Consider the following 25,701-nt stretch of genomic DNA (forward strand, 5'->3'; position numbering starts at 1 on the left):
CAAGTGTTTCTGTAGTGCCTTCATGCAGTTTGGGAGACTCTAGGAAGTGTCTGGGTTGTTCTGTATTTCTGCCCTTTCCTATTGATCTGGATACTTGCGATGAATACTTTTTGAAGGCACTGTAAGTTCCATATACTTAACAAATGTCCTTCCTACAATGTTAAGAAAACTATGATGAAGTACACAATCTACTTTCAGAATAGAGGTTTCTGGACAAATTTTACAGATGAAAATGTGAATACTCTTTTCTTCCCTTTCCTGAATAATAGCCAAATGCCCCAGAGCACTGCCATAGACAGAGCTATTTCTTTAGACTTTGGGGAACATATTCATAAAGACTTTTCTGCCAAGCTACATTAACCGCAAGTTGCATGTAACAAAAAAAACAAACTCTTGTTTTTACAACAAAATTAAGATGAAAAAAAACACGAACAGAGTCCTGTGCATCAATGTGTATATACTGTACAGCCTGTATTTATTTCCTCTGAATCAAATAAACTTTCTTTTGTAGTTATTTTCTTTATGGAGTGTAAGTTTGGGGGTGGGTGTGTGCCGATACTGGCCAGGGCAAGCACTACATTCCAACAATTTTACAACATTTTACAAAAAAGGAACAAATTTAAAGGGGAACAGAGAACTGGATACTATTTTATTTATTACAAAAAGACGCCATGGAGGAGCAACAAAAATCAAAACAGCTCCAAGATCCACATGAACTGAACCTCTCTTCACCAGAACAACATTAATACCCACGACTTCTGTAGCAGTAACTGGCGTGACTGCAGCAGGGCAGCCACGTCACATGACTTCTAAATGTCACGTTAGGAACTTGATTTAGAAAGAATAAATGCTGCCACTGCCAGATCTTATCAAACAGAATCAATTGCAGGTTGCATTTTTAGGTTTTCCACCATATAAACCATCTGAAGTCATTTCAATGGTTTCGCAATATTGTTGATTTAAACAATTCAGGTACTTGATTTATTCCCACAAATGGACTAGAAGTTAAATTGAGCTCAGTAACACTTATGAATGCTATAGGCATTCATCAATAACTCAGTGAATTACCTGTCTTAATACCACTTTATTTCATTAAAATCACACGTGCTCTAAATGCAAAATCAATATCTGGTGAAGGTAAATGACAATGATGAAGAATCCAGCCAAGTCCAGTTAATAGTAAAGAGGTCGACACATTGTGTATAATCAATCCCCAAATCATTTATGTTTTGGACAGATGTGATTTTTTAAAGCAACAGAAAGTCCACAAGCCATGAATAAGACAGAAGTATTTTGAAGAAAAAAAATAGAGGCTAGTCATTTATTTTGTCCCTTCCTAGCCACAAAATAATTATACCATAAAGATTTAACGAAGCTACAATCAACAGGGAACAAGACACTGGGTACTGATTTTCTTCAGGCATACATAACAAGTAGAATGATTTTATTCAGTTTCACATAAGATCTCAGTGACTTGCAAAAATGTTACTACTGTAAATGCATGCATAAGAAATAAGAAAAACACATGACAGGGTGTGGAATCCAATACAGAGTCGAAATTTCCCAAATCTTACTTTTCACTGAGGTACTGAGATTCACAACATATAATATTGAACTGCCCCCATCTATGGCCCCCCATGACTGAGGGCACGGCACAGGCTGTAATGTGGGAGCAGTGTTTAATAACACAACCACCTTTAAGAGTCTACTGGGGAGGCAGTAATTGCTTCTGTCTTGTTCAGCTGGCAAAGGAGGGCAAAGACTAACTATTAACTCGCGGGAAATTCCAAAGGACCTCACTGGAAGCTGGCTGTTCAGCATTCCTACAGTTAGCAAAGGTAAGAAAGAACACAGTGGAAAAATTTGTCAAGCCAGCTTAACAGGCTGCTTGCCTTAATACATGCGAATCAGTGTTACCCAGGAGATAACCCTATCAAATTCCAGTCTTCCACCAACATTAAACAAATACAGTAAGTACAGACTATCCGCCAAAAGATGAACACAGCCCGCTTAAGAAAAAAAAATGTGCTGTCTCCCAAACCAAAACAAAGTTTCTTTAAGGATACTGTATTTGAACGCAACAAAGTGAAATGGCAATAAGCTGTGTATTTGGAAACAAAGAACAGGCAACTGCAGAAACGTTCCTCTCTGTAAATCTGTGAAGGTTGCTACAATTGCCCGCTTTGTATTTCCAAACAAACTTTGTTGGCTAATGCACAATGCGGAACTAAAGTTTAATATTTCCTTGGGTCTAATCACTTTATCAATAGATTACTATATTAATGATTTCAACTGAAGGTCATTATGCCCTGTACAGAAAAGTAAAATTGTACAGTGGAATCCATTGTTGGCATTTTGCATGCAGTATATTCAAGGTTAAGGAAGATAACACTCAAGAACAACTGACAAAGAAGTCTTGAAAGATATTTTTGCAAACACCGGGAGTGATGAATTGTTCAACAACAATGGCTGCTGCAGCATCACCTACAGTATAATAGGTCCTCAGTTTTAACTCAACTAATCCAAACAACAGAGCATGAAGCCATGTTTAGTAACCTATACTGGGTAACACATTGTGACTCAGACACCAGGAAGTTCATAAAACCTTAACCACTGTCTGCACCACATTCACAGCCTCCCCAAATTAGCTCAACAGAGGCAGTTTGTTAAGCATTTTTGAACCAGCAAGACACAACAGCACAGACTCTAGGTTTTTAAAACTTTAAACCTACATCAGCCTTTTTGTACAAACAGCAAGACAGCACTTCTCAAACCAAAATACTAAACTGAAAAGGCATGGTTAGAATAGAATGGAGTAGAAATTAAACAAAATGAAAGCATTTTTTGAGCATTTCAGGAAATGGTAAAGCGGGAACTAGCGATTACTTGTCTCAGACTAGACCTACATCTTTGCTGTGGACAAATCACACGTGGTACTGGCTCAACCATATGTAAATGGCATTCTGGGGGTAACCCCTTACCCCAGTTCACCCCTGTTCTCATCGCAGAGCAGCCCTTTTACTTGGCAACGGCTAGATTTCTTGTCAGAATCACAACATCTTGTGTTGCAGCTTAAATGGCATTCTAAGCTCTTTTTTGTCTGAATTCGAGTTAAAAAAAATAATTAACTGCATGGTGTAAAGTACTCCCAACAGTCCAAAACTGGAGCTTAATGACATACAGGCTGAGCTCCAGACATATCTATAGGGCTGTGTAAAAAATAAACAGGTTTCGCAGGAAGAAAAAGGTCTCCTCGGCTCCCAGCTTCCACTGCTTATTATCTCTTCATTAATTTGAAAGGCTTCAACCAGATTTCTGAGTGTAAAGTCTGCCACCTTGTCAACAAAAAGTCACATGACCCAGTTCCTAATGCAGCTGCTGTCACATCTCCTAGCAACCTGAGGCACTTCCTTGCTCTTCAGGAAGAGTCACATAAACACAAAGACAACAGAGACTACCCTAGGGGGTCAAGACAGGGAGCCTCTGTCTCTAGAAAAAGATCAACAACACTTTAAGGCCCAACATAAACCGACTGGGACTGAAACAATGGCATCTAGTAGATACTAAGAGAGAGGGAGATAAGATAAGATCACTTTATTAGCCATATACAATTTCTTGTATTAGGAATTTGTCTTTTCGCATACCCCAGCTTGCTCTCCATGAGACACACAATTAGCTTCACCTGTCTCACAGAAAGGCCAGAATCACACCAGAAATCTCACAATGGTAGGCCAATCAAAAAGTTACTTGTAACCGGCTGATTAATCAACACTCTCCAAATGTTAATCAGAAGACAAAAGCTTCAGTTTAACTACCCTAGAGAATCAATTGGCCTAACGACAGGATTATAAAGGTTGGAGTGCTACAATGGCTGGCACTGTGCTTGCCTGGAGGAGTTACAGCTTCCACCAAAAGTCAAATCTATATCAGCAAGCATGCAAGGTGAAAAGCCTTGCTGAGGTTTCTGAATAAATATGGAATCAAACATTACATGTGAATTAACTTATTGTCTGGAACCCAAGCAATAAAATGTTAACAGGCAAAAAAACTAAGAGATTTAAGATGCTGATCACAGACCAGAAAGGATTTAATGGCTTGATCCCTGACAAATTAATGGTTACCTATGGCCAAAATGTCTAACCAATTTCTAACCAATCCCAATAAACTGATGATGGGTCAGTTCTTAAACTTTAGCAATTTTGTACTGTATGTTTGTACTTGCTTTCATCACTGTTCTCAGAAGCTGCTACAGGTCTGAATGACCTCCACTCATGTTTTACTTTTTTATATTCTTGTGTCTCTCACAGCTGCGAGTGAATTTCCAGTTACAGGCATCAAGGCTTGGAGAGAAAGTCATTGCTCAGTTCAATCTGGGCGAGATGTCACACTGACAGACATGAGCTTCGAGCACACACACCTGGCATGGATCAAGACTGCTATCCCAAGAGGAAGTGTGGTGGATTTATCACTCAAATCCCATCAGAATGAGGACAGCAATATTGCATTCACATCACATACAAAATTTTTAGCAACATGTGGGAATTCATTACATTTATATTAACTATTATAATAGCCACGAGGTTAGAACCATTTTGGAAAATAAACACTAAAAGAAACTGTCATAATGGGTTACATGATGCCTATAATTTGCCAACAAAGACGTGTATTAGTGAGAGAGTTCTGAACTACAGGAAAGTAAAACATTTACTGGTTTAAACTGGGAGCTGCAATGCTTTATGGGCACAAGATAAGAAAACTGATTGCAAAAATAAAAGGAAAACTGTGGTTTGGACCAAACAACCCTCACCTGGAAACAGGAATATGTCAAAAGTCAAAAGTGAGGCTTTATTCTCAGAAACACTCGCCAGAGCTGGCTGTGTCACAGTATCAGAGTGCAGCTGATGAGTGGAACCATCCACAAAAAGCAGGCCAACCAAATTTCAATAGGGAGCCTTTACATTTCAAGAGTCACATAATGGACCAACCAAAAATCTGTCAGCAACATTTAGTATAAAGAGCTGTGGACAACTGTTTCTGCAAGCTGTTTCATATTGCTTCTACACAACAACATAATTTTGCTCTTTAAGACAATGGAGCATTTTCATGAATTGAAATGGGATTGTTTCATATACTGATATGCACTCCAGTGTGCTGGTTCACTTCACATCTAACTAAAATTGGCCATATTTTTCTAGTATTTGTGAATTGTACGTACTACAGATAGGGTACTGTCCACCCACATCAAGTCTGGCTAGCTATATATCCAAGGGACCTACACCTACTACAAAGTCAGCAAGAGACTTATTATTGCCTTAAAATATATTAAGCATTTGCAACTTTCATGGGCCCTTAGGTACAATTGTATCATATAATACTATATTAGCAAAAAATAATTACAAAGCCTTGGTAATGTACTGTACCAAAGAGGACAAAGACAGCCAACTAAAATTTTACAGTAAGCACAGTATGTAGCAAAATACTGCAAAAAACATTAGTTGTTACTAAATACAAGTCAGCATGATTAAATTCAGCTTTTCCAGTGATTGAAACACTTCTTTTTGCTCCTTCTCATAAAGGCCTTTGCAGTCAGCTTGGGAACATGAGGAAACCGTACCCTGACATGCAAGTTGTGCTGCCTACCAAACTCATCGTGCAAACTGGTTCCGCCCACAGTAGACGCTTTGTCCTGAGAGCCCTCAAGGTGGACACTTCCGTTCCTGGCCAGCAGGGAGGCGCTTGCGCTCAGCACGGTTGCCTGGGAGGGAGGGCGGGACTGCCCTTTGACCTGGGAAGTGGATGGCTGGGGGCCCTGCAGAGCTTCCTGAAGACTGTTAGAGAAACAGGGATGGGGGCCGGTGAAGGGAAGGGGTTAGAGAGACATGGGGCAAACAAACACAGGGTGAGTCAGTGAGGTTCGAGAAGGATTAAGGGTTCAATATCAAGAAAAGAGTTAAGGGGGTTGGCCAAAGCATGTGCAGGATAAAAAAATGGGACACAAATGGACAGATCAGAATGAAAAGCGAGAGGAAAGGAAGAGTGCAGTGGGAGCCAGGAGACACAAAAAAAGCAGGTCGCAGAAAGAGAATGAGAGAGAAAATGAATACTAGCAAAGAAATTCTAAATATTCTAGCAACATTACACCAAAGAATTCTTCACAACAAAAGGCAAGAGTGGTGTGGAAAACTTGACAGCAAAAAATAAGCTGACCTTTGAGACAAGCGTATGAGAACTTGACATTAAGACATGACAGACCATAACATTAAAAAGGGCTTATTTATAATGTATGTTATTGAGCTCATTAAATACTTGTTCAAGTGAAATGCTGTCCAGTCTTTCTAACTTACTGAATCCATTCTTTCAACTGGAACAGCCTCCTCCCATCCCGTTTAACTGGACAGCTCAATTGAAATTAAAAACATCTTACTCAAAATCGGTCATTTAAGTATGCTTTCACACTAATATACAGAGAAAAGTTTGGTGAAACAAAGCAGGGCATCAGGCTTCAACCCATTTATTTCTCTTGAAGTCATAGACAGCTGATGGAGGGGAGTTCTGTAACAGATAATAACCTTGACTTTGTGCTTAAACGCAAAGAGCTTCTGAATGCAGACAACCTGTCTTCATTCACATACAGATGTTGTTCTTTTCAGGACTGACTTGGCCAGGGCTCTCTGTTCTCAGCAAAAAGCCAGCTCCAGGGATTTCCTTGGTGTAGCAGGAAACTTGCAGTGATGTCAGTGATGGACACACCTCTCCAACAATTGGCGCTGACTTTCCTGTGTTTCACTGCAGACTTTCTTTCTATTTATTCCTGAATGTCTTCCTGCTGGGGGGGGGGAGAATCAGTGGAACCAGCCTACACTTCCTCATTCTCCCTGAGTAATAGTTGGTGGGAAATGAAAAGAAACAACTGGCTCTTACAAATTGGGTGGGTGTAGAAATGAAAAGTAACCGGTGACTCAAAAATGTACAAATAATGGAAAGAGAACAATACACTTTGTGTAGTGTACACTTTGTGAACAATACATTTTATGCAGCAGCTTCTTCAATTCTGCTACAAACCAAGGGGGTAGTCTTAAAATATTTGGATTTTATGCCATGGCATTATTTCTTGAAATCTGGATTTTGAGTCCAAATCCTATTTGTATTTACAAATTTTCTCATCATACAAAGAAACCTGTAGTCATAACTCCTCCACTGTCTATAATACGAATTGATTAACGGGTGCAGCAATGGAAAACGGGGAGCAGAAGATTACCCACCATGTTGTGAAGAAATGCTATCAAGTTTCCTGCACAAGGAGGCACGAGGGACACACAAAGGTGACAGGACAACAATACGAGTTGTGGCTAGCTGAAAATTTTGCTCCAGAAACTCTCTTTCAGGTGACTGATCCATTGTTGAGGAAAAAAGCAAATATTCTCTATTTGACACTGTAAAGTGCTGTTTCGGGAGCAGTGGTTTAGAAACCATAAGTTTTCCAAACATTTTAGGAGAACCTTCTCATGCCTTTAGGAGAAGAAAGTGTGCACCTGACAAACCACTGTAACATGTGCTGTTAACTTCCAAAATCTACAAAGAAGATTTACATTTTACTACATTAATCATTAATAACCAATACTGTTTAAAAATGTGTGCTCAAAAGGTTACCCATGAAAAACTGGGCAATGATTTTTACATAAAAGAAAGCGTTTTTTTATCATGTTTATGTGAACTTTACAGATGCCAGCACCTGATTTAAAGATGACAAACTTCCTGTTTAATACAGAAAACTGTTCTGAAGCATAAAGTCTAAGATGTTTTTCTTATGGGGTTATAAGTGTGAGGCAGGAAACAGATTTTAGACTATAAGGCAAGATAAGCTAGAATTTATAATGCTTTTTATATTATCAGCCACGACACAAAGGTTCCTGTTACTGTGTCTTGGGATCCTAAACATCCTCAGCAATAAGAGGACATTGGTTTAATGTTAAAAACTCAATATTCTCCAACTTCTGGCCAAGCTGGTAGAACAATAATTGATTGGCCCAAACACTTTAATTCCAAAAGCAGCCTGATCTGCCATTTGTAATAACCTAGTTCTGGTCAGAGTCAGACTTGCTTAGCTTTTCATATCAGTGTTCAGCTGAGATGCTATGAATAGCAGGACACATGGAAACAGTAAACAAAGGACAAAAGTCCATGACAGCACCATTTTAATGCACATTTTATCCACCAGAGGACTATTCAATAAAGAATGTATTTTTGATTACAAATCAACTACAACAGCAGCAAACAATGACTACCATTCATAAAGTTAATGACACAAGCTCATTTGGACTCAGATTGCTTAGTTTCACTTACAATGATCACTTAAATCTGATAGCCTAAAGTTCTTCATGGTTGCATAAGAAACCTCCTGAGAGTCCAGAAGCTATCAGCTATAGACCAGAACAATGTCTTAGTAATTGCCAGGGAGAATAATCTACTCTAAACACTGTTGTGCTGGATCCTCAACAGACAGAGGGACGGCTAATGGAAGGTTTTTAAGGACAGCTGAAAAGAAACAAGCTACCCTGCCATGTTGTTGAAGCTGATACTTGAGCTCCATTCAAGACATGTCTGGATGTGATCAATGAGCTACTACCAAACTAGATGGGTTGAGTGGTCTCCTCTTGTTTGAAACTGTTCTTATGTGCTCATCAGGGCAGACATTGAGGGCAATGCATTCAGAAAAAAGACGCAGTACTGGAACTCGAGGTGTGAACTGTGCCATACCGCTACACGGTGAATGATATACATGTGGCTCCACAATGACGTGTGGGTTTTAACCAATCCCGTAACATTCTCCTCAAAAATGGATTCTCCTCAAATAAGGCCTCATTTTGAGACCATGCCGTCTTAAATTCCACATTGGCTGCCTGCTGTTTCTGGCAATGTGAATGATCTCTCCTGGCATCCCGTACCCTGCTACTCACAACCAGCCATCTGTTCCTCTCCTCGTTCGGATTCTGAGGAGCAAACAGCGGCAGCCGCCAGCACCATTGGCCCCCTCTTCATCAGCGATGGCCACGTGGGATGTGTGCTCCTCGCATGGCCAGGAGTCATTCCTCCAATGAGATTCCCACTGATCTTGACACCCAGTGGCTAGTAAAAGCTGTAGCTGTTGTTGCACTGTTACTCCTATTTTTGCCATACAGTAAAATTAGCCCCATGTGCTCAGGAAAGTGAAAGCTTCATTATTCACAACATGCATCGTGTCTGCTTTGGAAGCAGAAGCCATAGAACGAGCACCTGGCTTTATATGTATGGCTCTGAGGTGGACAAATGGAGCATCACGTTTTCCTTTCTCTATGGCGCCTCCATTCAGTTTATGAAACAGCTAGTGTAATTTAGTGTTGCACAACTCCAGTCCTGTGGGGAGAGTCAGAGTCTGTGGGTTTGTTTTTTAATTTAATTGAGCTTATCTGTAGCTAAGCTGACCCATTTTAACATTTTGCAAAGAACTGTCAAAAAGATATTACAGTGTAATATCTTGTCATACATACACAAAGACCAACAGGGCTCAGGTATGGTTGACTTCTGTCTCTGCCTCTGATTTTTTTTTAATTATTAAGAAACCATACCTATATTACTGGGGTTTCCTTACAATTATCAGGCTGGTAAGTTTCTGCTTCATGGCAGTATCTTTCTATTTCCGTCTCTGAGTTCATTAAAGGTACAAGGATAACCCTGCCCAGTACAAAGCACCACTGGAAGTTATGGAGTCCTTCGTATGTCAGAGAGATCTTTAGCAAGCTAGCTGGAAGGAGATAAGACCAGGTTCTACGAAAGAGGAAAGCAGGCTCAATGTCAAAAGTACACCATAGGTTTGGGGGAAGGGACAGATGAAAGAATGAGGACATAAAAAAGGAGGGTGAAAGGCATTGTCTTTCTTAATTTCTGCTGCATCCTCAGTTCCCTTGTATTAGAGAAAGGCACACTGATCAAATCCCAGGGTAGCAGGCAGCAACTATAGTGCAGAGTCAGTGGCACAAGCCTTTAGAACTGACATCTGTACAGTGCAACAACCTGACAACATTAAAACTGCAGATGCCCAAAGGACAATATGTCCTATCTTGCAGGCAATCAAGTTAAATTAATTTGCTCCCTTTCAGGAAATGTATAAGAAAATCAATAGTATAAGAGCAGAGCAGTGAAAATTAAACCTCTTAATGGCAAATGAAAATCCCATCACAATAACCGGAATGGGTGAGTTACAATATCACCGCATCCTACAAGGTGTTTTTCTTCCTGGGGTTGGGGAGACTGTATCGATATTTGAATGTGGTTTTAAAAGATTCCATTTAATTTATATCACTGTAAGCCCAACCATTAATTGGTGTGAGTGTATTTCAAAGGTTTTTACTGTAGTGTGATTTAAAGTGAGCATTTTCCATAAACAGAAAATGATTCTGTAAAATATAACATCTACATGTGACACAGTATAGAAATTTAGTTAAAATATCAATTAAAATATAAAGAAATTGTTTGGAAAAATTGAGTTTGCACTTCAAATCAAGAACTACTTTGCCTGACTTCAGCTCTCAATAATGAAAATGAGTGGATCTGTTCTACTACAACTACAAACCTTACCACAGGTAAAGGTATTGGGCAAAAGTAAAAATGTAATAAAGACAATGCCTGACAGAAAAAATGGAAAAAATGAAACATCTACAAAGTATAACATTTTGAGAACACTTTAATGCAAGCGCAGCACCTAAGCAAACCAGACCACGCAGTGCCCCTCTACCAAGCACCAGGGGCGCATTGGTGTCAGCCGGGGGATGGAGCTGTGCAGAACGAGTGAGTAGTGAGGAAGGGAGAGGCTGCATGCGGCGCTGCCTGGCAGGGCCCATGGCGTACCTGAGAGGTGATCCGATGAGGGAGGTGGGAGGCGTGGGGTTACTCCCCGCGTTGTGACGGCGCCGCACTGCCTGCCGCCTAAACGTGCTGCGCTCGCGGCGAAACGTTACCGTCTCCTCACTCGCTGGGGCTGCCATGGCAAGAGAGAGTGTCAGCAAGCGGCAATTCACTATTACAAAAAGGTTTTGCTACAGTCGTGTTGTGCCCTGGACCAGCACCCCCCACCCTGGAATTACGCTATTACAGTCTTCAGAATTTTAAAATGCACTTTAACGCAACTGAGACAGAGCAGGGGGCAACTATGACAGGTAGCACTGAACTTCAGGTGTGTCTTCATCAGAGGAAATCAACAAATTCAAACCAATTCAAAATAAAACAGGAGCCTAAACCAAAAGGCACAGCTCAGGTATAATAAGAAAACTAGAAGAGAAGATGGGATACTTGAAAAATATGTTTCAAAGTTTGGAGGCAGATGGAGGCATTACCAAACCGTGCAGTAGGTACAAATGCATAGGAATTGTTGAAAAACTGTCTGGAGTAGACACCTGAAATCCTAAACTACTGAAATCTGCTTTGGGAAGTTTGGAATCACTTTGTTTTCAATTACTCTGCCAAAAAAGTGTGTCACATTCAGCAGACATGGAGAAGCAGAACCAACCTTTCTTCTTTCAATAAATGTGGAAAAAGTGGCTTGAGACAGTAATAAAGCTGATGGAAATCAGCACTCACCCTGCCCAGAGGCCTGTTAAGGTGTTATAGCCCCAGAAAATAATAAGACCTCACAAATGTGTCTGAAGTCACAAACACAGTGGTTCAGAGTCATAAACCAGCATTAACATATTCCTTGACTTAAACAAAAAAAACACTAAGGAAACCCTGTACAGTATATGTTGATGTGCAAGTGCCAACAATATACAGAAATACAAGCCTGTTTCACAACAGACTAAGTTCCAGGTAGTGGGAGGAAAGTAAATGAGGACATTATGAGTGTTATCAATAGTGCTACTTTGTAGAAGAGTTAAATAGATCCAACTAAGGCCTAAACAGACTAATTTACCCACAGGTTAACCTGCGAGTAATGTAAAGAAATAGGGAAAGTCTGCTGGACCCTGAAGATGAGGTTTGGTTTTAAGACATGGTTTTCAACACGGATCTTGGGACAATATGTGTCGAGCTCCCCATTACTTATGGCAACTAAGTTACGAAACTAGCAAAATAGCTAATCAGGTATTTTAAGTTGTTTTCAGTTCCCAAAACATGTCTGGTTAAAGCTGCTATACAGATACCTTGAAATATTCAATTATTTAAACAACTGGAAACAACTGAACTTACGCAAGATGGTAGCTTATTTAAAAGGTCTGGATACATAAATAAGAGCTCTGGTGGGCTGAAAAATCAATCAATACAATAAAAAAGCATGTTCTGTGACAATGTTTGAAACCAAGCATAAATCCACTGAATCTGGAACACAACTTAACGCCCATGTTTTACCGGGCAGATACAACTTCTGAACATTGCAATCATCAGCTCAATGAACAACATACAATCAGGCAATCCTGATTAAAAGCCCAGATAGCAGCTGGTCAATATGGGACTGTATGACAGCTACTGCACTGCTTCCGCTATGAAAAACATGGGACACGAGACGGAGAATAATTGATTGCATGCTTCACTTTTCCATCCTGACAACTTAAATAACAGGCTAGCAAAACCAGCTTTTTTAGATGACACAATTTATACTTACAAATTAAGGTTTGTTACAAAGTCTGAGAAGAAAAAAACAGCAAAACAAATGAGAATTTCTTGCATTACTCAACCTCCCTCCCTTGCCTTGAATTTGAAACATTATTTAAGCTATTTTCTGTCTTGTCAGCACACATGGAACAATTCAGCATACTACAGGCTCCGCCAACGAGGTCACCACTTTAGGTCTGTGTTTCAAAGATGAAAACTCATGCCCCTACAATATGGTTAAAACTGCATACTTACTCATGACTTAATGGGGTGCTCCTTTTTTACTATTTAATGATTTTTTTGTTTTTCCGAATACAGATTTGTAGCATTTTCAAAATAGATGGTTCAAACTGGACCTATCCCACCTTAAATCAACATGGTTGTAGATTCAGACCAACCACTGTGTTAAGAAACAGTGTTTGAATTGATGTCCAATTACCAAGGAGATGCAGCCTTTGGGTGTGAATCCATGAACTATTAAAACCTCATTAGGGAGTCATTTCATTTTAATACTGTGCAGAGGGAGCTACACTTGCATGTTTCTCAGTGGCAAGCAAGATATAAGGATGCGTTAAAAAGGTAACAGATCAATTTTTAAAAATGATCAGAAAGTCAGGGGATAAAAATATTCCTAAACCCCAAAATGATTCTTTAATTGCTTACAGTATTCACTTTTGGGGAATATCTAAAATCTAAATCTACTTTGACATTGAGGTTGGAGCAATACATTTCTTTATAATTATCACCTTCATAACTTAACAATTAATATATTACAATTCTTCACTTTTTCCAAATATTTAATTTTTACCATTTTAGAAAGCATTGTCAGTCCCCCCATGTTTAATATTATATATTTGCAATACACTATGCCTGCAGAAAATCACTTCTAAATAAACACTTTTTACATTTTTAGATGTAAAAGTTTCTTATTTAGAAAACACATTAACAACAGTTCCCACAGACACATCTATTATGTAATGGAAACAAAACATTATGGGAAGTTGTAACTCTGAAAAGCCCTTGGTTTTACAGAGGCAATAAAAACTAAATTGGCTGTAACGCCATGCAATGTGGACCTTAATGACAGTTTAGTGAGCAGATGAACATTTACTGAACATTAGGAAATCTTTTTTGCGTGAAAGTTGTGATACATTGCACACTGCTTCACAGCTTTATTCTACAGCCGGTAGAAAAGGAAAATGCATCATATTCTAAGGATTTATGACACCCTTTTGAACTTTGTTTAGGTACAAGGAACTCAAACTCTGGACCTGGAGAGCAGCAGCCCAACAGGTTTTGTAAGTCATCATTAAATTACTGATCAATTAAACACATTTGGTAACTTAAGACATCAGTTGACACTAAAACCTAGGTCCTCTTCAGCACTCAAGGGGCATAACCAGATAACTGTTCATCAATAGCTTTCAACAGCTTGGTGTTGCCCATCACTAAAAACAGTGACCAATAAGACTAAGTGGATCTCCAAGACCCCTGTGTGTGACACCCCCATGCTGAAATTGTGTCCCATCTGTTACCTGCGTGCAGCAGTCACGATGGTGAATAGACTGGTGTCTTTTCTTGTACTATTCCTGCTTTTACTTCAGCTAGACAAGATACCAGTGCAAGGCCACTGGACGAGAAGAAGCGTTATTACTGTACATCTTCACAAGAACTAACATGGTTGGTATGTGGACTTGTTTCGGAATGAAATACGTTCTTTACGTCAGCTGCTGTGAAAAGCCTTAAGAAACTACACCAGGGTTACATTTTTATTGAAGGCATGCAGCCACTGAATTACAATTTTTTTCATCACGGACTAGAATTCAGCACTTCTGTACACACTCTCCCCTCCTGCTTTCACTGCTGTGGGTGATTATTATGTCACACTCCAGACAAGGACACTAACCCACATGCAGAGTAGGTCCTGGAGCGCACATGTTACACACACACACACAAGCAGTTTAGCTCCACCAGTGTAGAGCAGTTGAGTGTGAGAAGTGTATGTGAAGAACTGAAGGAGGTAATCAATTAATGGCTCTCAAAAGTATTCACCCTCCTCAGAATTTTCACATTCTATTGTGTTACAATATGGAATCATAATGTATTTAACTGAGATATATTGCCATATATTGCCAGACACAAAACAATCTGTAATATCAAAGTGAAAATAAAATTCTATAGATCTTCCTAAATTCATTATAAATGTAAGACAGAAAATAACTGCGTATTTACCCTCTTTGCTATGAAACACCTCAGGCTCTGTTGCCTTGAGACATTACAAAATTAGTTTAATTGAATTCACGTGTGCAATTACGAGGTTTCAAATGAGTTTGGGTTAAACACACCTATCTCTAGCAGGTCCCACAATTGATTAATACTGTACAGCTCCCAGCAAAAACTACATAATTACAACAAAGCAACATTCAAAACAAATCCAGGACAGGGTTATTGAAAAGCACCAAGTAGGGTAAAGGTATAAGAAAATTTCTAAGGCAATATCCCCAAAGCACAGTAAAGTCCATTGTAAAGAAATGGAGGAAAAAAAAAACTGTTCAACTGTGAATCTGTACGGAAAAGGGTATCCTCAAAAACTGAGCTCCCGCGCGAGAAGGGTGCCAGTCAGGGAGGCCACCAAGAGGCCTATTACAACTCTAAAAGGAACAGCAGTCTTCCATGGCTGAAATGGGAGAAACCATGCATATGACAACAACTGCCTGGGTTCTTCACAAATCTGGTCTTCATGGAAGAGTGAAAAATGAAAGCAATTGTTGGGAAAAAAAACACCAGATTTTGACCCCAGTTTGCCAGGGGCATGTGGTAGACTGAGACCAAGTTAAAGAAGATTCTATGAGACCAGTTGATCTGTTTAGCCTCAATGTTAAGCACTATGTTTGGCAGAGGTGTGGCACCACACTTCATCCTGAGAACACCACCCCAATCAGGTTAGCAGCAACACGCTATGGAGATGCAGTGCTGCATTACGGCCTGGAAGACTTGTGAAGAAAAAAAAGCCAAAAGTAGCATTATGCAGCAAAGTACAGAGAAATCCTGGAGGAAAACCTGCTGCAGTCTGCAAGAGGCCTGGGACTTATGATTATGATACATTATGATTCTATATGGCAACACAATAAAATGTGAACAAACCCAAGGGGGGTGAATTCTTTTGAAAATCACTGTAAGTGAAGTAGTGGATCTTAACTATAGTCATGACCACAGCAGATATTATACATCATGTAGAGCTAAGCCCTGCCACTGACGAGCAGAAATTGCCACAGCTTATAAAAAATGCCACACAGCTCACGAATGTCCCACATTTGTGTCTCCAGCTTAGAGTGAAGACCTTAGTCTAAGCTGTATGGGATGGCCACCTACCTCTCGTAGTGCTTCCTGCATCCTGGCACTCAGAAAAGGCTGTCTGGCTGGGCAAGCTGTTCCGGGAGCGGGTGACGGACTCCAGCTGTGATGCCCGGCCCAGCAGGGACACCTCATCCAGGACCTCGCCCTCCTTGGCCTCCAGGTCGGACTTGGAGGTGGTTAGGGGGCGGGCGTTGGTGGGGGGCCTCAGCCTGTTGGGGTCATTAAGGCATGCTGCGGTGCCACTGTCCAGGCTGAGCACACGGGCATGTGTTTTGGTGCTACTGGTGCTTGGGGTGCGGCGCGAGGAGCGCCTCCGCCCCCCACCACCTCCTCCTTCTGAGCCAGACTGGCCCTTGGAGGAAGTGGATGCTCCCCCGTGTTTAGCCTTTAGAGCGCGGTAGCGGCCTTCGGGGGACTGGCAGGAGTGGGAGGTGGTGCTGGAAGAGCTGTCCGTGCTAAAGCGGTGGGCCGAGTGCAGGCTGGAGGTGCGGCTCAGGTCACTCTGGTCGCTGGAGTCCTCCTCGGCTGCAAAAACAGCACTGCGCGGCTTGGCAATGCCGCGCAACGAGACGTAATCCCGGTGGCGGCTGGCGTCAAAACTGCTCGCCCGCTTTTTCCCTCCCCGTCTCCGCCCATTACGCCCCGAAGAGGAGGAAGTAGTCCGGTGAATCAAGTTGGCCGACTTTGGGCGCACAGCCTCCTTCTCCCTGTCCCTGGCTGCTGACCTGGAGCTACTCTCCATGCTTGTCCTTGCTCGGGACTCCTCCGAACAGCTGCAAGGCTCGCTAAGCTCAGGTGGTGCAGGGACAGACTCGGGCTGCTGTTTGGTGCTTAGCTCGTTGGCGTGGGGGTTTCTGTTCGCCTCTCCGGAGACAAGGGCACTCAGCCCCCGGGAACTGCTGCTGTGGCTCGGGCAGCTGGGGCTGAGGCCGCCTTCCCCTGGAGTCCTGCTTTCGGTGGCAGCAGAGAAAGTGGAGTCTCCCCGGTCTTTGCTCTTCTCATCCCCAGATAGAGACAGCAGGCTCTCCACATGCGTCGAGCTGGTCTGCTCACTGCGGAAGCTGCTGACAGTGCTGTTAGTGTCACGGTCTGTGCCGCTGCAGTAGCTCTCTGTGGAACCACTGCTCCGTGTACTCAGGCTGCGAAGGCTGTCGGCGCTCTGTTCCCCTCTCAGAGATTTGCCCTGTCCGCTCCGGGACCTACAATGCCCACCCTGATAGAGGCCCGAACCTCCCTCACCTGCCTCCCGAGAAACGGAGGAGGTCAGTTTCCTAGCCTCCATTTGGTAGTGCCGGCAGCAGTCTCCACTCTCCAGTCCCCTCGAGGAGGAGGAGGATGAGGCAGCCTGGTCATTCAACATCTGACCGAGCTGGCTGCCTGTATCCCCCGCCCCACAGCTAGGGTGCTTAGAGGTTTCCAGCTCACACACAGGGTCCAGGCCACCCCTCCTGGCCTGGGGGTAGAGGCTGAAGTCTGGGAGCGAAGGGTCAGGGAAGGCCGAGCCCGCTGAGCTGGAGGTCCGCGGGAGACCACGAGGCCGGGAGTCCTTGCGGTAGGACTGTGAGTGGAGCGGCACTAAAGAAGCCGCCTCTGTGTCAAGGGCAGCCGACAGGGACTGGTCCACGTGATGTGAGAGAGGGCCCATGGTCTGTTCTACAGGGTCCCGGGCCAGCTCCGGTGGTCCCAGTGAGGTGGAGGGCTGCAGAGAGGCGAATGAGTCATTGGAGACCATGCAGTACATCTTTGGGTCCGATGTGAGGTCTGGTGAAAAGCACAGGAAACAAAAACAAATTTGCCGAGGATCTTCTAAAAGGCCAGCAACGCAAGCCAGACAGATGAACACCCTAATCCCCCTTCCCTGACAACCTTACCTTGTTCTTGACTTCCATCCTTACAAAGGCTGCAGCTCTGAGCAAGACTCAAGCTGATGTCATCTGAGGTTTTTCCCATCTCTGTGCCTACGTGTGGCCCAAGAGAAAACGGGGAATTCATGCAACAGTCATAACTTATTCACTCTCTCTCTGGGAAACTGCACAAAAGCACTTCTACAAAAACATTCTCAGCTACCCCATCCAGATTCAGGTCCCAAAATCTAAATAAAACCAGGAGGCATTTTGTTACTTTTCCATGCGTGCGTTTTAAAATACAAATTAGAACAAAAAGCACTTTAAACCAGAAAAAAGCCTGATGCCTATATATCTATGTAATTCCAAAGTACATTTTAGTGATTCCTTTTGAACTAAATATACAGTTTCCATTTTCCTGTTTTTGTCTTAAACCAGAACACTCCTGGATTTTAAATCAGAGGAAAATGAGGAACAGGGTTGAGAATGAAACTTTATGTGTGGTCCTTATGACTCACAAACTTTATTGTTTGAGAAAGTATTTAAGTTAGAGTGTATTTATAGGCTCATGCTGGACACTGTTCTAATGTGTTTACATATAAGAAAACACACTTCTACTAAGTTGAACAAACTTGTATTTATAGTTTAAAAAGGCATGTAATTCCAACTGTAGTTCTGTCAAAATGCTGCATATGGGGTTGTCATCCAGATCCAGATTAACCTACTTTCTAACACTAAAGATTTTTCAGATTCCATCTTAATTTGGAAACCATTTTAAAACACAGATTGACTGTAACTTAAATTTTAACTGTACTGATCAACATCCTTCTATATCTTCTATATATAGTTTTATATCTTAAACTACAACAACGTGATAGATAAATTAGTTTACAGTTTAAAAAAAAAATCCTAACAAATGTGTAGAACAAAATAAGATCAAATTAAAAGAATAAAATACACAACATGGATGTAATTCTACTTTTATTTAATAAAATATTATTTTACTTAAATGACTGTTGTCCGTTCTTGCACTGCTATGCTTTCTTCCCTGTAGTGGTGTAAGCCACTTGGCTCGGTTGTTAATGTAAATGAGAATGTATTAATAGACTTCTCTTGCTAAGAGAAATGATACCCATCTTGCATATTACAGCTTTATTTGCTAAAGAAAACCAAATATGTTTTAGTCCTGGTGTTGGTAACAAAGAACTCCAGTTTCTTTTTTGGATTTTTTTTGTGTGGTTTTGAGCAGTAAAAGGAAATCCATGGTGCACTCTGACTTTTTAGATACTTCACAAAGATATCTCCAATCGTAGTCTTATATATGCAAACAGACCTTCTGCTTACTGTCAAGATACAAAAGTTCATTAGTCGCCTGCTCCCTTCAGTGATACTTAGTTAATTACAGTCCTATACTCCAGCCAGCTAAGGAGGAAACAATATGCTGAAACGATGAGATGTGCTAAATAATTAACAGGTGTGTATGTGTCTGTGCTGGATGCTTCATTAAAGCTCTCTTCACCTGAAAGGAGCAAGGTCAGGGGAAGTTTCTAGATTTGTTGGGGTTTTTTCCCCATATACAGTAGTCAAACACAAAGCCTAGGAAAGTTTTACTTCCGTGGATAAAAGAGTGTAGTCTGGAAACCTAGTGTAGAATAAAGTCTACAAAACCTGAATACCTATGCAGAGCCTGACACAGACACTCATACCAAAGGCTATTATTAACACTAGAGATGCAGGGTTTTGTAGCAAGAATGGAAAGTTCCACTGTATTTGCAAAACCAACACTGGACTCTGAATAAGGTTAACTTGATGCATTTCTGCTTTTCGTTCAACATTTAAAGTTGTATTAAACTTTTCCAAACTATACCTTTTACATTTATTACAGGTTTATCATTGAACATTCCTTGCTCATTTGGTGCCGTAACAGTGTAAACAACAGCACAAGCAGAATTTAGATTTGTGTTAATACACTTTATGATCTGGAACAGACGGGTTTGCTAGCAGTAAGTATAAAAAAACTGAGTGTGGTCACATGCTTTTGACTCTTACCTCTCGCTGTGGTCGTACCTCCGTGTGTGGAAGCAATCTAATATAAAAGAAGAAAAACAACATTAGGACAACAACAAAGACAGCTCAGTCAGTGAAGGTCAGGTCAGACGGTGCAGATTTACACAATAAAAGAAAAACATGTAGTTATTTAAACTGAATACAGATTGCATGGTTTTTAGTATCAAAAAGAACGAAAAAAGGACAAAAAATAATTTCATGGAAAGGGTGACTAAGTATACTAGGCTTCTGTGTAACTGCTAGAAAAGTCCTTAAAGGAGGTCAAAGTCTCAGACCGAAATAGAACTAGAGTTCGCCTTGCTTAACGGGGTTACTCTTGGAACATGAGGAATTTGGAGGAAGCAAGAGAGGCTCAAAAAAGCAATTAGGTCACAACATAGTTTATAGTACAAACTATTCTGCTGGATTTCAGGGACAAAACAAAATAATTGGCTTTCCTCTTTATATTTTTGAGAATAAGAATTCAGTCAGCTTCCAAAAATTCTCATAATGGAATGATTCACTTAAATATTTTTGAGTGTGAACCCTAGTAGACACTATCATGCATAAGTTTTTTCCAATCTCTGGTATGCAATCTTTGGGGCACTACAGCCACGTTTTGACACATTTTGAAGGTGTCTTGATTAGAATAAATTTTGGAGGCAAGTTTCTTCTTTCTTGTACACTACTTTAGACCAATGTCATTTCAAGCTTGTGCCTGGTGCTTTGGTTGAATGATGCCTCTTGTCTTTATCTTTTACAGCAGAAAGGAATCTGATTGGCAGGATGCATCACAGCTGAAAACATTCACTGATTCTTATTCCAGTGTAGGGAAGGGTACCTGATTCGTGTTTCAAAACCCTCAAAAGTGAAATACAAATCAGAGAACACATGGAAGCCATGGGTAATTCATTTAAAACTGGGATCATGAAGCATTTTTCTTTTACCCAAAGGATTGTGGGAGCATGGAACAATCTACCTAGCCATATTTTCAAAGGCGATATCCGGGCTTCTTTCAATGACAGCAGGATTAGATCCTCAAACCAACTGACTGCTAGCACCCAAACCAGCTAGATGGGTCAGATGGACTCCTCTCACTAGCAACCTCTCATATGTTCATGTGGTGCTGATTTGCCTGTGAAATGTCAAGAGGTCAGTGGATTGAAGACAGGCAGAGAGGAGGAATCTGTCTAACTTCAATCTCCATGTTTGATAGCAATGTTTGTAGCTTTGAACTGAAACTTGAAAACACGGAAAACACACAACTGGCATTTCCAAAATTGGGTTGGTATAACTGGACTAGTTATGAACATTTCTCTTCAGAAGAAAAAAACATCCCAAACAGCTGTCCCCAGAAAATGCACTACATCTACAATAAATTTCATCTCACTATTCAGAATAAAAATGATGACAGCAACAGCAAAAGCAATCATAAAGCCAATCACAAGACTTGGGCAGACAGGCTGCTTTTATAATATCTGCATCCACTGTCCATTGTACAGGACAGCAGAAGGTCACTGAAGCAGAGGAACTCCTGACTTTTGATCAACACCAAGCTTAACAGCAGCCTGTTCCATCTATTACTTATTTGAATAATATTAAGTCAATATTATATTTGCCACTATAATATTATATTGTACAATAGTTGCCCATTCCTCCATGCAAAATTGCTCATTCTGGGTCAGGGTAGTTGGTGAGCAGAGATGGACAGCAAGTCTGATGTTGTGACAGAGATTTTCAATGGGATTAAGGTCAGGACTCTGACTGGGCCACTCAAGAACATCTATTTTCTCATTTTCTTTATTTTAAGCCACTCCAGTGTTGACTTTGCAGTGTCCTTTGGATCATTGTCCTCTTGAAAGACAAACTTCCTCCCCGGTTTGAACTTTTTGGCAGAGGGCAGCAGGTTTTACAACCACCATGCTTCACATTGGGGATGGTGTTACCTGGCCGGTGTGCAGTGTTTGATTTACACCATACACACTGTATTCAGGCCAACAAGTTCCACTTTAGTCTCGTCAGAACACAAGACGTTCTGCCAGATCTCTGCAGTATCTTCTAGATGGTGTTTTGCAAACTCTTTGCAGAGAAGGATATGGGTTTTTTCAGCCAGGGCTTCATCTTTGCAACCCTCCCATAAAAGCCCTTTCTCTGGAATGCCTTGGAGTTAGTTAAAATGTACTTTATCTTCCATCTTATTGACTGACTTCTGTAGCTTGTTCAATGTCACAATTGGCCTCGCAGTAGCATCTGTGATAATCACCCTTCTTGTCCAGAAACTACGTTTAGGGGGTTGGCCTGATCTAGGCAGTGTGGCTGTAGTTTCATACTTCTTCTACTTCTGTACAATGAGTTCCAAGGGATATTCAATGTCTTGTACCCTTCCTCAGATTCGTGCCTCTCTATAATCTTATCTCTGACTTTTTTGGAACACTCATTCATCTTCATATTCTTTTTTTTGCTGTAGGATCTCAAGGAGAGGGATATTTATATTTACAAAAGAATTGACAACAGGTGATCCATTAATTTCTTACACAAGTGGAGTCAACAAATTGTGTGACGTTTGAGGTAATGTATTGCACCTCACCTGTGCAAATTTGAGCTTGCAATAAAGAGGGGTATGAATACTTTTTTAATGTAATCATTGCTGCTTTTCATTTTTAGTCAACTGTGGAGAGGTTTGGGATCACTTATTTTGTTTTGATATGGTTCTCAATATTTTGAGGATCAGTGCCAAAAAATCCTACTTCAATCTATTTCAAATTCACAATCTGCAGGAACATAATGTGAAAAATGTGTTGGGGGCTCAATACTTTTTCAAGGCTCTGTACATCTTCAAAACCGAAGTAATAGCAGGGGGTAATGTAGGAAACTGGCTTAAGGTGAAGATGCCGGCTGCCAAGCAGCCAGGCCTGCAGAATCTGACTTGTCATGCTACCCACTCAAAACGAGCTTTAATATTTCATCACATTTATTCAGCTTCAGTCTGACGGCTTGGCATATCTGTCTGAGACAACATATTATATCATTTCAGCAGAAACTGCTGCAGTGCTGTTTATTTATTTACTGCTTTCATTAAGCTTCCAAAATGTTGCATTGCCCTCTATAAGGCTTTCAAAAGTTTCAGACAAGGCTAAAAAAGACACATATGGATATATCTTTGAGGATGTATTGGTGAAGAATTGAAAATATAACTGAGCTCCACAACCCAGATTTCTCAGATTCAAATCTGAGACAGGTCAGTCACTTATTGACTGGAATGGCTTGGGCAATGGCACCTAAACGACTGAGCATTTCCAGGTTCAATAGCATTCCCCATCACTGTCTGGACACTGGTGAGCTCGCTGTGTTAACAGTGAGAGCTGTGTTACTGTTACATCCAGAGCCTAATGCTGCTTCTTGCACATTGGGCCAATGTAACAAAACAAACAACTGATTTCTCATACATTTTTGGAGGAGCTTGTAGCAGATGGCCAAGCAGTCTATTACCAATATTTGCAGGGAGGATTAGGAAAGGAAAAATGACAGGCAATTCCCCATCAAAGCACAATTACAGACTCTGCGACTTCCTGAAATTCTGTACTGGGTTTGTCTAAATAACCTCTGTGTAACTAGAATGGCAATGTTGTTTCAGGCGAGAAGCCTTTCCTTGTTTAACTTGAGGGCCAAAATAATTTGAAAAGCATCTTTGTCAGAACTTTTTTTGTGCATACCTTCAAACCCTCCATTGGTTTTTCCCAAAGGAGATTTAGTGTACAAATAGTGTAGTATTTTAGAGACATAGGCTCTCTCATCAATGCAAAACAAGCCACGATCACAAAAGTCAGAGTTCTGAATGATTGTAAAGTTACAATTTTAGCGGGTAGCTTTACCATCAAGAGCTACTTTTAAACTTCAGGGAGCTCAGAATTGCAGTTTCAGAATGGACTGAAATAAGGATATGTCTTCTTGGTGTTGGTTTCACAAGGTCTTACTTGATTACTGGAGTCCATCCCAGCATAGGAGTTTCTGGAGCTGCAGTCCACTGGAGGAGTAACTTCCCGAATAAAGTCTGCCATCTCTATCCCCCCTCCAGGATCCCTGTCAACAGCACAAAAAAGAGAAAAAATGATCTGTTAAAGGACTTTAGCACAATGCTGTGACACAATGCTCTCTACCCAATTTCCACTTCTGGCAGACCATGACACAACAGAAGCTAAAAATCAAGCATAACGGAGTCATTAATTCTTAATGCAAAAGATCACTTGGCCCAAGAAAATCTGTCACTGTGCAATAAAAAATGTTTTCTAATTTCCACACTTGATGACAACACGCAGCCCTTGCCTTTGCTTTTTAAATTGATGAAGTTCTCAGAAAAGCAAAGCATAAAGGAGCAATTCCAAATTTTGCAACTTGCCAGCTTGCCCAACACAGACTGTCTAGCAGTCCGGTGTACCAGCAAAACGTGCTTGCATTTCTTTTTGCAATGGTTCTATAAAGTTCTGAGCTCAGAATCTTCTCAGTCACACCTCTCATGAGCCATCCTGGGGTATGACGGACCAAAGTCGCACAAAGTTAAAACCCCTTCCAGAAAGACAGGCAAGGATGACACCATTAGATATATCTTTTAGTAAAAACATATTTGGTCTTGAGGCCAACAAATCCCTCTAATAAGTGCTCACAAATGATCAATTTCCATATATAACAAGACATTAATTGCTATTCATTGCATGATCCATTGCAGGTTTTCATTATAAGCTGCTATATTAGACTCATACCTTGTGTTGGCCCAGTCTAGTGTTCTGGACATATTTTGCTTATTCTGAGAAAAGTGCACAGACATGTAAAGCTAAAATAGTATTAGCACAATACTTTTCTTTAGCACCAGTACAAAAGCCTGACGTTCATGAAACCAGAAATAGATCCACTGCTATGCAGAAAGGAGTTTCATTTCACTGGCTCTTCTCTCTTGGGTTGTCTTCTGTAATTAGTCACAGACATTTGTTTTTGTACTAAGCTCAAGTCGCCTGCCCAAGTATCCCTTCAGGAATGTGAAATGCGTCACGACAGCTATTGCATCATTAAGTTGGGTCTCACCATTTCTTTAACGGCATTCTTTAGCACCGACAAATGAAGAGAGAATTCTCCTAAAAACAGCTTTCAATGCACATGGCCAGGTTTGAGGTCTGAATGTAATTACAACAGCTGAAAAGACAGGTCCCAAACAGGAAGAATAAGGACAATTCTACCTCATGCCCTTGGTTGTTATAGATACTGAATGCAGTGATCTGAATGCAGCAAGAGCGGTCTGAAAAGACTCAAAGTGCAGAACTATTTATTGATGAAAGTACTCAGGACTGCCAATCCTAAACTACTAAACCACAAAGCTCCATGATCTACCGAGCTCTGGAAGTGAGAAACGTGTTCATACCAGGCACTATGCAAAACATGGATCCACAAAGCTGACAGATGAGCTGCACAATGCATTAAGGACGATGATGACAGAGTGGGCAAGGGAACAAAACATGAATTCGCCAGATGCTGTTTACAGAAAGCTGCTTCTTTGCTCACTCAAAAAAGTTGAGTGTAGCTGAAGAACTCTCTGTTGTTGTTTATCCAGTCACGGCTTTGATACCGTGTTCTTGTAACCCAGTTCTGCGTTTCCTTACCTGCTGATCTACGGACTTCTAAGACTCTACAGGAAATCCTAAAATTCAGCAGCATGTCTCTCCACTTTCAAATGAGGCTTGGCCTACAGCTACAGTTGTGAGTACAAATATAGGGCGGATCTTTGGGCAGCAGATGTGATTGGAGACCTTTCAAAGAGATTTCCCCTCCTCACCCCGACTATCCTGTA

At 41.1% G+C, this 25,701-nt stretch overlaps 1 protein-coding gene across 4 annotated transcripts in view; it reads right to left on the bottom strand.

Annotated features, from left to right (window-relative positions):
* Positions 1-25,701, bottom strand: part of pcnx1 (pecanex 1) — a 75,766-nt gene that overhangs the window by 41,208 nt on the left and 8,857 nt on the right. For 2 of the 4 annotated variants that reach the window (XM_088648810.1, XM_088648809.1), the window contains exons 3-8: positions 23,840-23,945; positions 19,869-19,905; positions 17,847-17,933; positions 15,991-17,736; positions 10,885-11,014; positions 5,641-5,828 (exon numbers count right to left, since the gene is read on the bottom strand). In XM_088648810.1, the coding sequence (XP_088504936.1) occupies positions 5,641-5,828; positions 10,885-11,014; positions 15,991-17,736; positions 17,847-17,933; positions 19,869-19,905; positions 23,840-23,945 (2,294 nt within the window). The remainder of the gene's footprint in view (positions 1-5,640; positions 5,829-10,884; positions 11,015-15,990; positions 17,737-17,846; positions 17,934-19,868; positions 19,906-23,839; positions 23,946-25,701) is intronic. The other 2 variants (XM_088648812.1, XM_088648811.1) reach the window with 1 other exon arrangement.

Source organism: Lepisosteus platostomus, chromosome 10, assembly GCF_059453375.1.
Source record: "Lepisosteus platostomus isolate fLepPlt1 chromosome 10, fLepPlt1.hap1, whole genome shotgun sequence".
NCBI classification, from domain to species: domain Eukaryota; kingdom Metazoa; phylum Chordata; class Actinopteri; order Semionotiformes; family Lepisosteidae; genus Lepisosteus; species Lepisosteus platostomus.